The 14,926-nt window shown below is 39.5% G+C and overlaps 1 protein-coding gene across 20 annotated transcripts in view; it reads left to right on the top strand.

The window, feature by feature from the left end:
- Window positions 1–14,926, top strand: part of REPS1 (RALBP1 associated Eps domain containing 1) — an 894,243-nt gene that overhangs the window by 199,463 nt on the left and 679,854 nt on the right. For 12 of the 20 annotated variants that reach the window (XM_085612455.1, XM_085612454.1, XM_085612463.1 and 9 more), the window contains one exon: window positions 10,813–10,934. In XM_085612455.1, the coding sequence (XP_085468581.1) occupies window positions 10,813–10,934 (122 nt within the window). The remainder of the gene's footprint in view (window positions 1–10,812; window positions 10,935–14,926) is intronic. The other 8 variants (XM_085612456.1, XM_085612466.1, XM_085612457.1 and 5 more) reach the window with 1 other exon arrangement.

The raw sequence follows: 14,926 nt of genomic DNA, 5'->3' as shown, positions 1-14,926 counted from the left end.
GGGGCTGTCCCTAAAACTAAACATGGTTATACTTCCATAAACGTTGGTAAGGCTAAGAAAGGAAGTAAAAAGCCAAAGCCTGCGAACCATTCGAGAAGTCCCAGATCGTCTAATGCCCATCTAGAGCAGCATATACTGGCTGCATCGATCAACAAAAATGCACCTTTAGTTTCTCCTTCACTTGTTGTGCAAACTGCTAGCGGGGGGGCAAATGTTATAACTAGTGGGGTGGGAATGTGCCATGATTTGTCCAATATCTATGACACAATTAGATCTCTTCTTCACCCTATAGAGGATAGAATAAATAAGATTGAAGATCATCTATCCAATATTGAATTAGGGCTTAGTGGTTTTTTTCAATTCTAGAAGTAATACTGGCCATCCTGGCGCCTGTAAATCATCGGATAACACTCGAGTAGAAACTGTTTTGGCTGCTCCCCAAAACTTGCCAGGACTGTCCATGACTCACCAGGATCCAACTACAACTAATAAATCTGTGGTTATGCCCGACCATGAGCAATCTGCTCAATGTAAAGTGACCCAACATAAGCACGTTACTAAGTCTCCTACTCCTGCGACACCAAGGGGTAAAAATATTCCAAATTTACCACCTGAAGCTGCCCCATTTGTTGTTATCCTAACAGGGGTTCCCATACTCGGCAAACAAGAGGTTGAGTCCCCTACAACTTTGAGAAACAGGGTTGTGCATTGGCTTAAAAAAAATAGACCACTTCCACTGCACAAAGCCTGTAAGATAACTATGGTTAGGAGGGCGCCATGGGTTGGCCATTTGACAAAAAACATAGAGGGGGATTGTATTTTAGTAAATTTCGATGACCCCACTATAGTCGATTATATTTGTAACTGGAATGACACTAAAATAGATGTGACAATTAAGGCCTTTCCTTTGACCTATTTTTACCCCCCAGGTCATTTTACCACTAAATTTGATGGTTGGGAAATTGTGTGCAGAAATGGGAGGGGCCCGTCACAAGGGCATTGGCCTAGACACCCTTTCTCCATAGACCCTATCCCCTTGCAAAATCGGTTCAGTAGCCTGGAGTCCGTTGACTGACTGAGGGGTGATGAAAGTGTATTGGGCTGTTGTCTATCTGACGATATAAACACCCATTTGAGGGTAACAGATGTCCAAAATAATCTCATTACCAGTAGTGAAGAGACAATGGGGGCTAGATCAAGTGCTGTACTTGGTATACTACACGAGGAGGAGTTTACTGTATTATCCCCGATTGCCCCACTAGAAGTAAGAAGTATCCCTGTGGAGGGTGCTGTTAAAGCTACAACTAGCCAAATAACATCTAAAAATGCAATATTACCAGAGGTAGGTCTAAACATCATGACCTGGAATATAGCTGGCTTAAGTTCAAAATTAAATACCCCATTTTGGAATGATTTTATTACACAAGGGTTCGACATTATATGCCTTCAAGAGACTTGGTATAAAAAGGCAATTCATGTGGAAGGCTGTACCTCATATTGGGCATCGGCTGTGAATTCGACAGCAGGAAGGGCTAAAGCTGGACTCTCAATTTTGGTTTCAACTAAATTAACCCAGTTTAAACCTAATACCTATCACGAGGTGTCCTCTTATGCCCAGTATTTACGACTGGAGCATGTTGTAGGCAAGGATCTAGTTATTATTAACTATTATAATAACACCTTCGACGCACGTAGGGGTCTTATTGTTCATGAAATAGGTTGTGAAATAGATAGGTTGCTGGCCGGTTCTAGGAACCAATCGATTTTACTGTGGGCAGGAGATTTTAATATACAGGCCTGTCCATATGCAGATCAAAGGATTTGTGGCTTTCTGGGGGAAATAGGTGATAATGTTGGTTCCCCACATATCCATTTCCCTCATGACGATTATGGAAACTCCCTTAATAATTTGATAGCTAAACTAGATCTAGAATTACTTGACTGTTCCGTGAATAAGGGCAATATTAAATGCCCAACCTTTACAGGCAGGGGTGCCCGCTCCAACATTGACCACATACTTCTCTCCTGCAATACTGCTTATACTGATCTATGGATAACAGAGCAAGCAGTTAGCGACCATAACAGTATCTCTGTAACTTTACTGACGTGGGGAAATGTACACCCAGATATCACCACTTCTATTGGAGATATTGTTGCAGTGAGACCAAATGGGCCAAGAATTAAGTGGGCCAATATTAATTCTGTTAAACTTCTGGGAGAAGTTATCATTAAATGTACAACAGAAATTGACTACTGCCTAAGTAATGAGACAGTACCTGCCATATTGCTCTCCAAATTCTATCAAATTAATACTGTTATTGCTGGCTTATTGACAGGGAGGAGTAGGCCACCAAAAAAGCAGGTCAGTTGGCTGGTTCGACAAAAACTGTATACAGGCTTTGTCGAGATTAAAAGCTGCCCTGGATATCAAACCTAGGGATAATACCCTTATTAAAGCTGAACGCCTCAATTATAAGACCTCCCTGAAAGTCCGTAAAAAAGAAATACAGGAAGAGCTATGGAATAAACTAAATTTAGCTGCTAACACAAATAATAATGCTCTATTCTGGGAGACAATCAATTGTCCTTTCCTTAAGAATGATACCATCCCCGAAATAACATCTCATGTAAATTGCAATGATTGGATTGATCATTTTACTAATATTTTTAATCCCGATAGGTTGGTTTTAGATTTGTTAGATAATCACAACTCTGTATGGCCATCGTCACCTTTATCCATTAGTCTGGACGAGGTCTATCTGGGGCTGACAAAAAGTAAAGGGGGCAAAGCCCCGGGTCCAGATGCTGTCCCCGTGGATCTATATAAACAGGAGATGGATCTTTGGGCACCCATTTTAACTCGCATTTTTAATGCTGCTATTGAGGGTGAACTTCCTTTGACCTGGGGACAATCTATTATTGTCCCCTTATTTAAGAAGGGTTCTAGGTCCGAGGCACGCAATTATCGCCCTATCTTCCTCCTGGACTCATCGATTAAAATTTTAAGTAGAATACTCCTTAATAGACTGGAGACATGGGCAGAAGAAAATACCATTTTATCACCAGTCCAATATGGCTTCAGGAGGGGAATGGGTACAATGGAGCAGTGTCTGAACCTCGACCTCATAATAAATAAATATGTCACGGTCAAAAAAGGGAATTTGTTTTTATGTTTTGCTGATCTTAGTAGTGCCTTCGATCTGGTCGAACACTCTATTTTGTGGCCAATACTATTGGAAATGGGCGCCCCAACAGATATTGTGCATTTTCTGGCCAGATTATACGAAAGGCTCTCTTGCAAAGTTCGTTTTGGACCTGACGGGGAATCTACTCCCTTTTTTAGAGTGACTCGTGGCATCAGGCAGGGCTGTGTTCTGGCCCCATTGCTTTTTTCTTTATTTGTTAATCAAATTGATTCAATTCTTAGGCAAGTCCCTGCCGATGCACCCCGAGTAGATGGCGACCCCATCCCAATACTGTTATATGCGGACGACGCCGTCCTCTTGTCACGTACTCAAATAGGCCTTCAACGTTTAATTAACTGCTTCTGTAGGTTTATTGATGATAGGAAACTGTTAATTAACAAAGAAAAAACTTATGTAATGGCTTGCGGGAGCAATAAAGGTGCTAAAAAGACCTTTTTCCTGGACGAGAATAAAATTCAATCCGTGACCAGTTTTTGCTACCTCGGTGTCACATTTTCAGGTGATGGGAAATGGGATAACGAATGTGACAATGTGCGCCTTAAAATGGTAAAGAACATTAATGGAGTGTTTAGATTTGCCTCCAAGCTTGGGAATAGTAGAATTAATGATATGATTTCGATTTATAAAGCCAGGTGTATTTCTTCCGCTTTATATGGTGCTGGTGTATGGGGGCCCCATACCATTTGTGGTAATCATATTCAACTCGATGAGAACTCATTTTTGAGACGTCTACTGTGTACCCCCGCATCAGCTTCCACGGAATTAATTCACAGAGAGGTGGGGCTAGACTATATTGAAGATCTTGCAGCCCTTCGCCACCTGACTTTATGGCGTTCCATCTGGTCTAAAACCGAAACCATATTTACACAAAAAGTTATCAGAGACTGTCTAAGGCTGGACCATTGTCTGTATATACCTTGGCTCAGACATATCTATTACTGGTTTAAGCTCCTTTTTAATCAAGATCCCTTTTTAATTCCTGAGGAAGCTGCCAGTATATCTAAACTAGATCTCAAGGTGTCTTTTTTACGTTACATAAGACAATCTAGAGATTCTGTCTGTCTTAAACAGTGTACTTATGTCTTCTATGGTGAAAATAATTTAAACGAAGGTTTTCAGCCATATCTGACCGAAGTCACAAGAAGATCCCACCGCTTTGTTCTTACCCGCCTAAGGCTTGGAATAGTACACCATCTTGTGTCCTTTCCTATCACCAGGCAGCATAGTAATATTTTATGCCCATGCGATGATTCATCCAAACAGAGTTGTTGCCATTTTATGCTTTTCTGTAAATTTTATGTATTTTTAAGACGTCATTTTTTAAAACCTATCTTTTTAAAATATAATGTCCGGACTACAAAGAGTGCAATGCAGTTATTGTTTAATCTGGAGAGTGCTGATATATGTTTTTATACAGCTACTTATATTTTGAAATGTATGTGTGCCAGGAAATATATTATTATGTAATTCTCTTGGCCTTTCATAAGTTGCATTGTCACTTTAGCGAGTGAGCAATACAAGCGACTTTTTGCACATGTCCAGAATCGTGATTTGCACTTTACTTGGCATTTTTTGGCACCCTTACTGCCATGTTTTGTTCTTTGGTCATATAAATTTAAAGTCTACTGGAATAATTTTATCTGTTTTATACTGTTCATCCTATCATGCACTGGCACTTTATACGGGGATGGTAACCTAAACAATTTTTGGGGTCAACATATCAATTATTTCTATCTTGTACCTATCTATGTTACTGGCCTATATCCTGTTATTTTAAAGTTTTTATTGTATGATGTTGTATGTTATTTCATGTTTGCTATGTGGCTGTTTAAACATGCCGAATAAAGCATTTTTGAACTGAACTGACTGCCACATGATACTGCAACTAGCTAGACTGTGTGGGTTCTTGGGTCCAGTGCCAAGAGACCCTATATCTGTTGAAGTGGCTAGACCAGCAGCAAATCTGGCAGGGTCTCTGAATGGCAGACTAGCTTAGCAGACATCGGCTGGTGGAGCACAAATGACCTCTTCATCCCGAGGTTGTAAGAGGCATATTCATCAGTGGTGTTTGTTCTGGCTAGATCTATTCAACACTGTTGAGAATGCGCAGTGTCAACAATTTTGCGCATTGCAGTTCTCTCCAAGGCATTCACTCAGGGATTCATTCCAGCTGTGATAGAACAAAGAGCTGTTGTTTGCATTTCACTGTTACATCTTCTATTCCTAGTGTGGAAGAATAGGACTGAGTGGGCACAAGTCATCTTAATTGCCCTGGACTAGACCAGGTTGGTGTGGTACCCTGAACTCCTGACCATTAATATTTACCCTACGATCAAGCTACCAATTCAGGAGGACATCTTGTCTCAGTAACAGGGCAAGTTCCTGCATCCTTGTCTCCACAATCTACACCTCCATGCATGGAGATTGAGTGGCAGCAAATGAATGCTTTTAACTTGTTGACCAAGTTGGTTGTTGTCATCCTTAAGGCTGGATGCCCTTCAACAGTCTATCCACGCTGGCACAAATGTGTTACCTGGTGCTGGGCCCAAAACACGGACATGCCAGACTTTTTTATGTTCTTTTGTTTGTACTTTCATTAGCCCACCCAGCAAGGAGTTGAGGTGGGCGTGAAGAAATGTTATTTGTCGGCCCTATTTTGGACTTTGTGTTTGCCAGATCAACTGTTCAAATCTTTTGTTATCATGCGTTTCATAAAAGTTTTGACTCAAATGTTTCTCCATAAGCTGTTAGTCATGGCACAATGGAATCTGGATTTGGTTTAAATGTTCCTCACCGTCATATACAAGTTAGTGCACAGTTGGTCTCTATGACTTTTTGCTGTAAAGAATGTATTCTTCATTGTGAGTTTATCAGCATGTTGAGTGAGGAAACTACATGCACTTGCAGTGCACCTGCCGTACCCTGCCTTCTTTCCAGACAAATAGGTACTGAGGACCAGGGTCTCCTCCTTACCCGAAGGTTGTGAATTCCTGCCAGTTTGGCCAGTTGCTCATGTTACCAGATTTTTTGTTTTACTCTGCTTCACCCATCAAAAGCAGAGTGTGTCAATCAGCTGGACCTTAAGAGGGCTGTGAGCTTTTACATCGTCTGCACATAAAAACATTGCCTGGATGATTAGCTTTTTTGTTATTTTCCGGGGCTAAGAAAGGGAAGGTAGTGCGGAAGAGGACCTTGTTGAGGTGGATAGTGCCCTGTATCAAAATCTGCTATACAATGGTCAAGAAACAACTCCCTGATGGCTGACGGGCCCACGCCACCAGGGCCAAGACCATCACAATGGAGATCTGTCATGCTTCAATGTGGGCAATGGTGCATATGTTCACCCGCTCGGTACTGCCAGACTTTTAAGTCTGATTCCACTCCCAACAACCTCTACCAGGTACAGCTGTGGTATCTGTTCTTAAGGTCAGGAATCTCTGGTAAGAAATGTCAATCAGAACAAGTCACTTACCTTCAGTAACCCTTCCTCTTTTGAGTACTCTGGCGGCAGATTCTTTACTGCCCTCCCTGTTCTCACTTTTGCGGTGCCAAGAGAGGAAATTCCACACTGTTGTTGAAGTTTTTTTTTTTTTTTTAAGTGTTAAGGAAGGGTAATGGGAAGGGGAACGATTAAGGTACTGGCATCAACGCTTAAGGTTGGTGCTCATATAAGGCGGTTTGAAGTCACCGCAGAGCCACAAGGCACCACCTATTGCGACACAGAAGCATTGCTGATGAATTCTCCAGATCCATTCTGGCACCTGGCGATGTTCTTGAGGTGAGGAAATTGTACTTGGATCACCAGAAAGAGCATTAGGGAAGATAAGTATCTTGATCTGCCTACTTTGGTTCGCAACATGGCTACTCCTATCCTACTGTGTATTTTGAGGCAGCCCTGGTATGTTTTTTGGACGAAATGGACAAACTGTGATGTTTACTGGATCATATAACAACGTGTTCTCCACTATGGTTAGTTCCGTGGTTTGCAAATAAATGGAGCACAAGTATGTATGTGTGGGATATATATAAGGACAAGGGTGATGGTAAGCACATGGGATAATGTATTAATTACGAATGGTTTTACTTCTTTCCCATTCCCATACAAACCTTTTTGTGACAATCCTGACTTTACTCCTGGGCAGGAAATTGGAGGATTTCAATCCCGAAAGAACTAAATGTTTGATGTGAGGGTCATTATTCTGTGAGGGGCAGCTTAAATCATTTGGGAAGATGAAGAGAGACTTTGGTATACCAGAGTTGGCATATTATAGATATCTGCAGGTACAACATTGGCCTCTGTGCCATTTAAATAGAGGTGTCTTTCGAGAACGCCCCCTTTTTTTAAAAAAAAGGATATGATGAAGTGCGCCCCATTATTCATTTGAATTTTAAAACTTGTGATCTTGATAGCTTTGCCCCTTGTAAACACCAGGACAAAAACAATAGGAACGGTGTGTCAGGTTGGGAAGTCACAGGTGCTGAATGTAGCAAAATGAGGACACATGATCTGATAAAAAAATGTAAGAGGGATATAACTTTTTGTATTGATATCAAATGCTAGAAAAGAATGCTGCAAGGTTAGGATGGGAAAACATTCTGATAAATATTGGAGGGGATGTTGTGCAAGAGGATGTTATGCATTTACTATTAAATTGCTTGAAATCAGGGAGGTTTTGAGAGTAGGTTTAAAAGGCAATCAATTAAATGTTTGTATTCGCTATTCACCAGGTTCCTGCAGTGATATAAATGATTAATTTGAAGATTTGTCAATTTAGTTAAATAGTCTTGAATTCGGTCTTAACAATTTGAGAGCCATGGTTGGTCTTCAAATGTTGAATGGTTGAGCTTCAAATGTTGAATGGTTGAGCTTATAAAATGTTGAGTGCCTTGATTAGTGGGTGCCACTAAAATGGAAGGGAGGAATATTGGAATGCTTGTAGCATCGTCTCCTCGCTGGCTGGATGATTATAGGAAAAGACAGGTGTAATGATGGAAAATGTGAAAAAAACAGTGCAACGCTAAAATTCAGAGACTGCAATTTGGATTTTCCCTACCCTGAGCATCGCTGCACAAGGAAGAAGGATGGCGATTCGGGAAGAAGATACGGCCACTTATTACTGTGGTCGATTTTTGATCCCTCACTACAAGGATTGTGTCCGAGCCATTTTCTGAAAAACTTATTTTCAGTTTGACAAAACGCCCTGATGAAGTTCCAAAAGGTTCTATATTTGGGAAACGTAACGCTTTGGCTGTTTTTATGAACTATTTTTGAAATAAAAGAAGAGATAAATGAAATAACGGACTATATGTATTGTGTTCGGTGCACCTCGTATTGCTTAAAGTACTTCTGGAATCTGTAACCAGTGGCACCAAAAGGTGACCGGTGCTGGAGTATTGTGCACGATCACGCTTAAGCGACCGCAGAGATATAGTGATAGGGCTATCCACTAAGTCCTTCACCTTGCATTGTTTTTGACAAAGAAGGAAACTGATCTCCCCAACATCAAAAAACACTATTGCAGTGTCCATTTAGTACCCAACCCAACTTAGTAATCAGTGATCCATGTCTTTACACAATCAAGCTCTACCAGGGTCTTTTTTGACAGCAATATGATCCAAAAAGGTGGTGTGAAAGAGGGGGTGGATTCCTGACTCTGCAGGGGTCACTGTTACACGTTTATGACCTATCCCACAAACAGCTCGAGCACTTGTCAAGTGCTTTAGAACAAAGAGAAGGCACATCTTTGGTTTTGTTGTCCTGTCCTTACTCCCTTCTCCTTTGCCCTATTCATGACACTCCATCTTTTAGAGCGTTGGTAGCCAGAGTTTTTAAAGGTGCTAATTTCTCGAAATCAGGGAAAATGCTGTAATCCGTTCTTGAGGTAGTGTAATTGAGCGCTGTGTTTTTTTAAAGTGGTTAGTTTATAAATTTGATTTGAAATGGAGGGGGGGGGGGGGGGAGGGAAAAAATCCCACTTAAAACAGTGAGTGATACTATTGCAAAAGGACACCTGTCACTCCCCATCCACCAAAAAACAAAAGCCATTAATTCTGTTCCAAAAGGACTAGAACATTTGTTGCCCCAATCAGTCTAAAATAAACTCACTACCCAAGCAACTCTTGCTCTTTAATTCAAATATTCGATTTAATGCCAAAGGTCTTGTCTGGCCTAATCATTTGTAACTACATTTTAGTACAAATGAAAGTATACTTTATAATTCATAACTTACAGTTGTCTCTTGTTTTTCATTAATAGTTCAACACGTTTACTTTGGAACTATTTTAATTGCAATGTTTCAGCTATTTCCATGGAAGCAAGACTTTAAACCTAAGTTTTACTAATTCATTATGAGAAGGGGTGGGTAAATGTCCACTTAGAACACAGTCAGGCTTTTAGAAGTATATACAAAATATCAGTTAATCTGCTTTGATACTTTCAAGAACTTTGATAAACACAGTGAGGAAATTAGCATTGGTTTTTAGAGGCTAAGGATGCTTTTGTCTAAAGTGGCATCACTGCAGCCTATTTTCATTCGGAAAAACTTCGAAGTGCCTGACTTGTGTCTGAGCAACTTGATAGAAACCCTCAGTGCTGTCCTCAGTACAAATGATGGAACGAAAGAGCAATCTTGTTACAAATGTTGGAAGTTTTATAATGGGTAAAAAAGCTGAATGTTTCTGATTATTCAGTAGATTGATGGGTCTATACCTAGAGTACCCCCAGGCCAGTTTTAATACCATCTTAAGTTTTGAGGTGCTTAATAGGAGTTTTTATAATGTTTAGTGAGAAATATAGGAATATTGTTCGACCTGAATTTCCTCTGAGGATATAGAATCGCAACAAAACCTTTACTTAAGCTCTTAGCCTCCAGCATGTGGCTTTAAACGGCTAGCGCCAAACTAAATGAGTGCCAGTTAGAAAAAGATTTTATTATGCGAAATTGACAAGGCAGGAGTATTTCATACTTACCTCAACTCTGGCTCTCACGTTCAAAGTTTCAGCCTCACAGTTGGGACTGAGCATGCCAGCATAAGTAGAATGTCCATTATAATCAGGTAGGACATGTGTGGTGTGATCCACTTAGTTATTGAAAGAAGCCCATAAAGGTTTTACTTAACATCTTACCATTGCATGAACCACATCTGAAGCATCTGCTCTCCAATCTTGTATTTGTTTTATTTTGATTATTAAAATAATTTTGTATAACCTCAGTTTACTATTTTCCTAATTTGTTTAATTTTCTGAAAATATCGAAAATGGAAGCACAAATGCTGTCCGAGTTCACCCCCACAATAAAATACAGATCAATGCTTTGGATATTTGTGCTTGGTGCTCTGTGCATGATAATGTATCTGTTTTTGCAACACTAGTTTATGCAGGTGAAAATTCCTTTTGGCTCTTCAGTCTTGTAATGCTAGCTAGATGTGGAAACCCTTTTAGTCAAATTTGGCTTGGAAGTTCAGCACCGGTCAAAAATGTTCCTGTACTCTGTGTAATATGTAGTAAAGAGAAAGGTAGCTGAATGTTGAGATTGATTTTTATTTTTTTAACATATGCATCATTCACCTTTTTTAACATATTGTTTTTGGTGGTCTTTATCTACAGGTGCTGCTGGCGAAGGGATCTGGCCTGCTCATTCTCCAACTCCTCATCTAGAAACCTGGGTCAGTTTTGCAGATACTCCACCAAGCAGTGCTCATTTAGCCATGCATCCTGCCTCTGTCCAGGTGTGACATTTTATTAGTTGCATTTGGTTTGCTTCATTTCCACACCTTCAGTTTTACATTCATTCATAGGCTCCCAAGTAGGAATTTATTGAGGAAATTCCATTTATGCATTAGGGGCTGCAGATTCATTTACATTATTCATAGCATGTTTCTTTATGTGTGGTGGTTTGGCCTTCAACAACAATTTATATTATTTGTTTTAAATGAAAGCATGGCATTATAGACTTTTGGTTTGCATGTTATTTGGTTTCTGATCCTGTTAAATGTGCCGTATGTACTGCATTTTTTATATATATAAATTATGTGATAGTTTTTATACAAATGGCTGGCTGCAAACTTGAAGCGATTTCATAGCTTTTCATTCAAAATGCATAAATACAAATTTCTTATGCCCCTATCTCCGTTCTCCACATTTCTGCATAATATTCACACCAGGGAAGAAGTATCCCTTTACAGTCTACGTTCCCTGCACATTTTCAAGAACATATACCTGAACTCTCCCAAAGGCTTTGTTGTGGTTAGAGTTACTTTGTAAATAAATTACACAAGTAAATATCACCGAAGAGCTTATCAGCAAAAGTGTGTTTATTCAAAGAGTGCTTCAAACAGTAATGTGTCCCTGTATGGTCACCTACCTACTAACAGTGCAATTTTCAGTGACATATCCTAAACGAAAACATTTGAATTACAGATATTCCCATGAAAAAAGTGCTAGTTGGTGATGTTTAATTTTAAACAAACACAATACATGAAAAACTGTGCACCAGCACCACCAAAAAAGGTCAAATTTCTCAGTTATTGGAAATGGACAGACTATCAGAATACATTATAGAGTTAAGTTCGTACAGCAGTGTATCCTAAATATTTAGCAAAACAAAGCCACCTTTCAACAGAGGGTTTATGTTTTGGTTATCTGTTTTTGGTTATAATCACGAACACACATACATTTTGGGCATTATGGAAAGCAAAAGAACCATTAGTATTTTTAAAATAGGCCAACTGGCTGCTTCAGTAGCTGAACTATCTATATTTAATATGCTTAACTGGTCTCTTAAGTTTAGCTCATTAAATCCATCTGCTTAAATTCTCAAGTTAGAAACTTGTTACTTTTACATTCCAAAATATGTACTTCAAAGTCGCAAATTGAAATTTACACACCTAACAAATCGTAATCACATGACTGGATTAGTCACTCTAAGCAGAGTCCAGTAGATCTGAAATTAACCATTTTCTGAGCATATGAGACCTCATAATCAGCTCAAACACATAAATATAATTTCCTCCCATTTTTTTACTTCGTTTTACCCCAGGTCCTCACTCCATTTAGTCAAGCAGTTAGCTTAAATCAACAGAGCCCATAGTAGTCTTCTGTGTCACTGCACTAGGACTTAATGCCTTTTATAGGAAAGCATTAAAAAATGACTTGTCAAGAAGCTCCTTAAATTAATCGACTGGAGAAGGTTTAAATTTCTCATTCTGGTCTCACTGTCGTCACAATTTGGTTTATATTTAAATTTCAGAAATTGAATCAACAATTCCGTTTCCCGATGGCATTTAGTTAATAATAAAAACATCCACGTCTCAACTTCTCGAACACGGGTTTATTATTAATTTCATTTCCGGATTCCTCTAGCTTGAAGCTCCTTTTAATATAAATCCAACTCTTCGGCATTAAGAACTATAAAACAAGCTTACAGCACAGATTATAATTATACAGTTCTAAAACAAATTGAAAATAATGTAATAAACAATCAACAATTTAAAAAAAAAAAAAACTGGGGGAAAGGCAGGTTTTTCAATTAGTGCTGAAAATAAATAAAGTAGATGATCCAAGGACAATCTTATCACAAGTACATTTCTAACTTTGATGGAAGATCAAGGGCGACTGTCTAAATAGCATTTACAAACTAGAGCTGCCACCAGAAATAACTTTTTACCAGCTGCAAGGTTATGTTGTTCTGCACTCTTGATGTGTGAATGTATTTTTTTTATTCAATATATTTCTGTTGGAGGATAAACAGATCCACAGATCTAAAGACAGTGCTAAAAAAAGGACTTTGGTTTGAAGGATAGAATGCTGGCAATATGCAATGGCATAATGCAAAATTGTATGCTACCCTGCAAAGCAAAGAGCCATCGAGATACCATACATGATAATTTGTGTATATAACTAAATGTAAAACAATACATAGACAGATTACTGCATTCCAATACAATGTAACATAGCATACACAATGTATAAAACTTAATCTTCAAAACATCAGGAAAAATACACATTTGAATTAATAAATGTACATGATAGAGTGGAAAAATAAACTTTCGTACATGAAAAGTATCTTTTTTGAGTGAGGTTTGGCATTGCAAGTATATGCTGATTAGATTCCTCAACTACATATTTACAGAAACATATCCGCTAACACTACTGACAGCAATCTTTATCAGCCATACCAGATTCCAGTCTGTGACCTAAAACTTGGAACCATTTGGAAAGTCACACCCAGACTGCCAAAAATTCAGCAGTCAGACCAGTGTCAGCGGGTGCTCTATACAAATAATATAGCTTAATATAGCTAGTCTGCAAGCCTTTTATTTGTCCATGTTCTCAGATGTTTGTGAAAAAAGTAGATTTTGCAAAATTATATGAACATTTAACTCCAGTATTGGAACTTTCATAGATTCACATTTTTGAATTCTTCCCTGTAGTCTACATTAATAAGGCAATGTACTGATAGGTGTAGACTAGAAAAGGCCTAGGCCTCTTAGTTTAGGCACCAATCAGTCATTTAAAAAAAAAGAGACCACATTTAGGTTGTAACCTATCAGAGTCAATTACCCTTTAGAACCCTCCTGTGAGAAGCTCCAGTCCCTCAGATTTTGTAGCGCAAGTCGTGCTAGGAAGTCTCCGGTGAGCTCTGCTCACTTTTTCCTGTTCTACACTTCTTCACAGCAAATGTTTCAAGGATTGAGACACACGCACACACCTACCTACCTCTACACCTACCTACCTCTACACCTACCCCACTATACACACCTACCTACCTCTACACACACCCCTCTATACACACCTACCTACCTCTACACACACCCCTCTATACACACACCTTCCACTACACACACCCCTCTATACACACACCTTCCACCTGTATATCTGTACTTTTGTCTCTCTTTAGAGACTGTGATACCTGTGGGGAAAAATAGGCTATATATAGATGACCCACATCAAGACTGCAACTACTGCCTTTACCCTGCTTGCAAAGCTGTGGACTGTAAGGTTTTTTGAACTTTTTTTGCCAAGACCCTTAAAGATCATGAAGGGAGGTTCCTTTTATGGCTCCATAAAATTAAATCTAGGATGGTGCCTGTTTCTGATACTGACAGCGAAGAATCTTCTTCTTCCAAGAGATCTCGCAAAAGACAGAGAGACTCTTCACATGCCTCTCAGCTGGCTCCCAGCAAATATACTGAAAAATCCTTTCATGGCTTTTACTTGGCGAGCAAACATGAGGAACAAGGGTCTTCTTTTCATCTGCAGAAGAAAGTCTTTAAAAAACTGTATCTGGGCTGTGTACACCACCATCACAGATAAAACACTCTTTCAAAAAGCCTTCTTCAGTGTTGTTGACGGCGAGAAGTGTATCACCGCTGATGAAAAAATCCACTCCGTTGACGTCTACATCCAGTACTTCCACTTCAGCTATATTCTCCTCAGCTTCTTTGCTCTTGATGATGACGCTCTCGTCGACGAGCCACAGTCTAATTCCGTCCAACATACTATCATCGACGAAGCAACCATTGTTGCCGAAGACTCCACTGTAAACGAAGACTCCATCGTAATCAAGAACACAGCCGGTGACAGTCAGTCTACGAAGACTGCGCAGTCGACAACGACGACCCCGTCGACCGTGTCGTTGACGGGGCAAAAAACAGCAGAACATTGACAGTCTCCTCTTCTGACTCCAGCCCATACGTCTCCAAGTAATATCTCCCCTCTA

The sequence above is a fragment of the Triturus cristatus genome, chromosome 6, assembly GCF_964204655.1.
Source record: "Triturus cristatus chromosome 6, aTriCri1.1, whole genome shotgun sequence".
Taxonomy (NCBI): domain Eukaryota; kingdom Metazoa; phylum Chordata; class Amphibia; order Caudata; family Salamandridae; genus Triturus; species Triturus cristatus.
The sequence above is the reverse complement of the archived record's forward strand: the minus strand, read 5'-3'. Positions and strand labels throughout refer to the sequence as shown.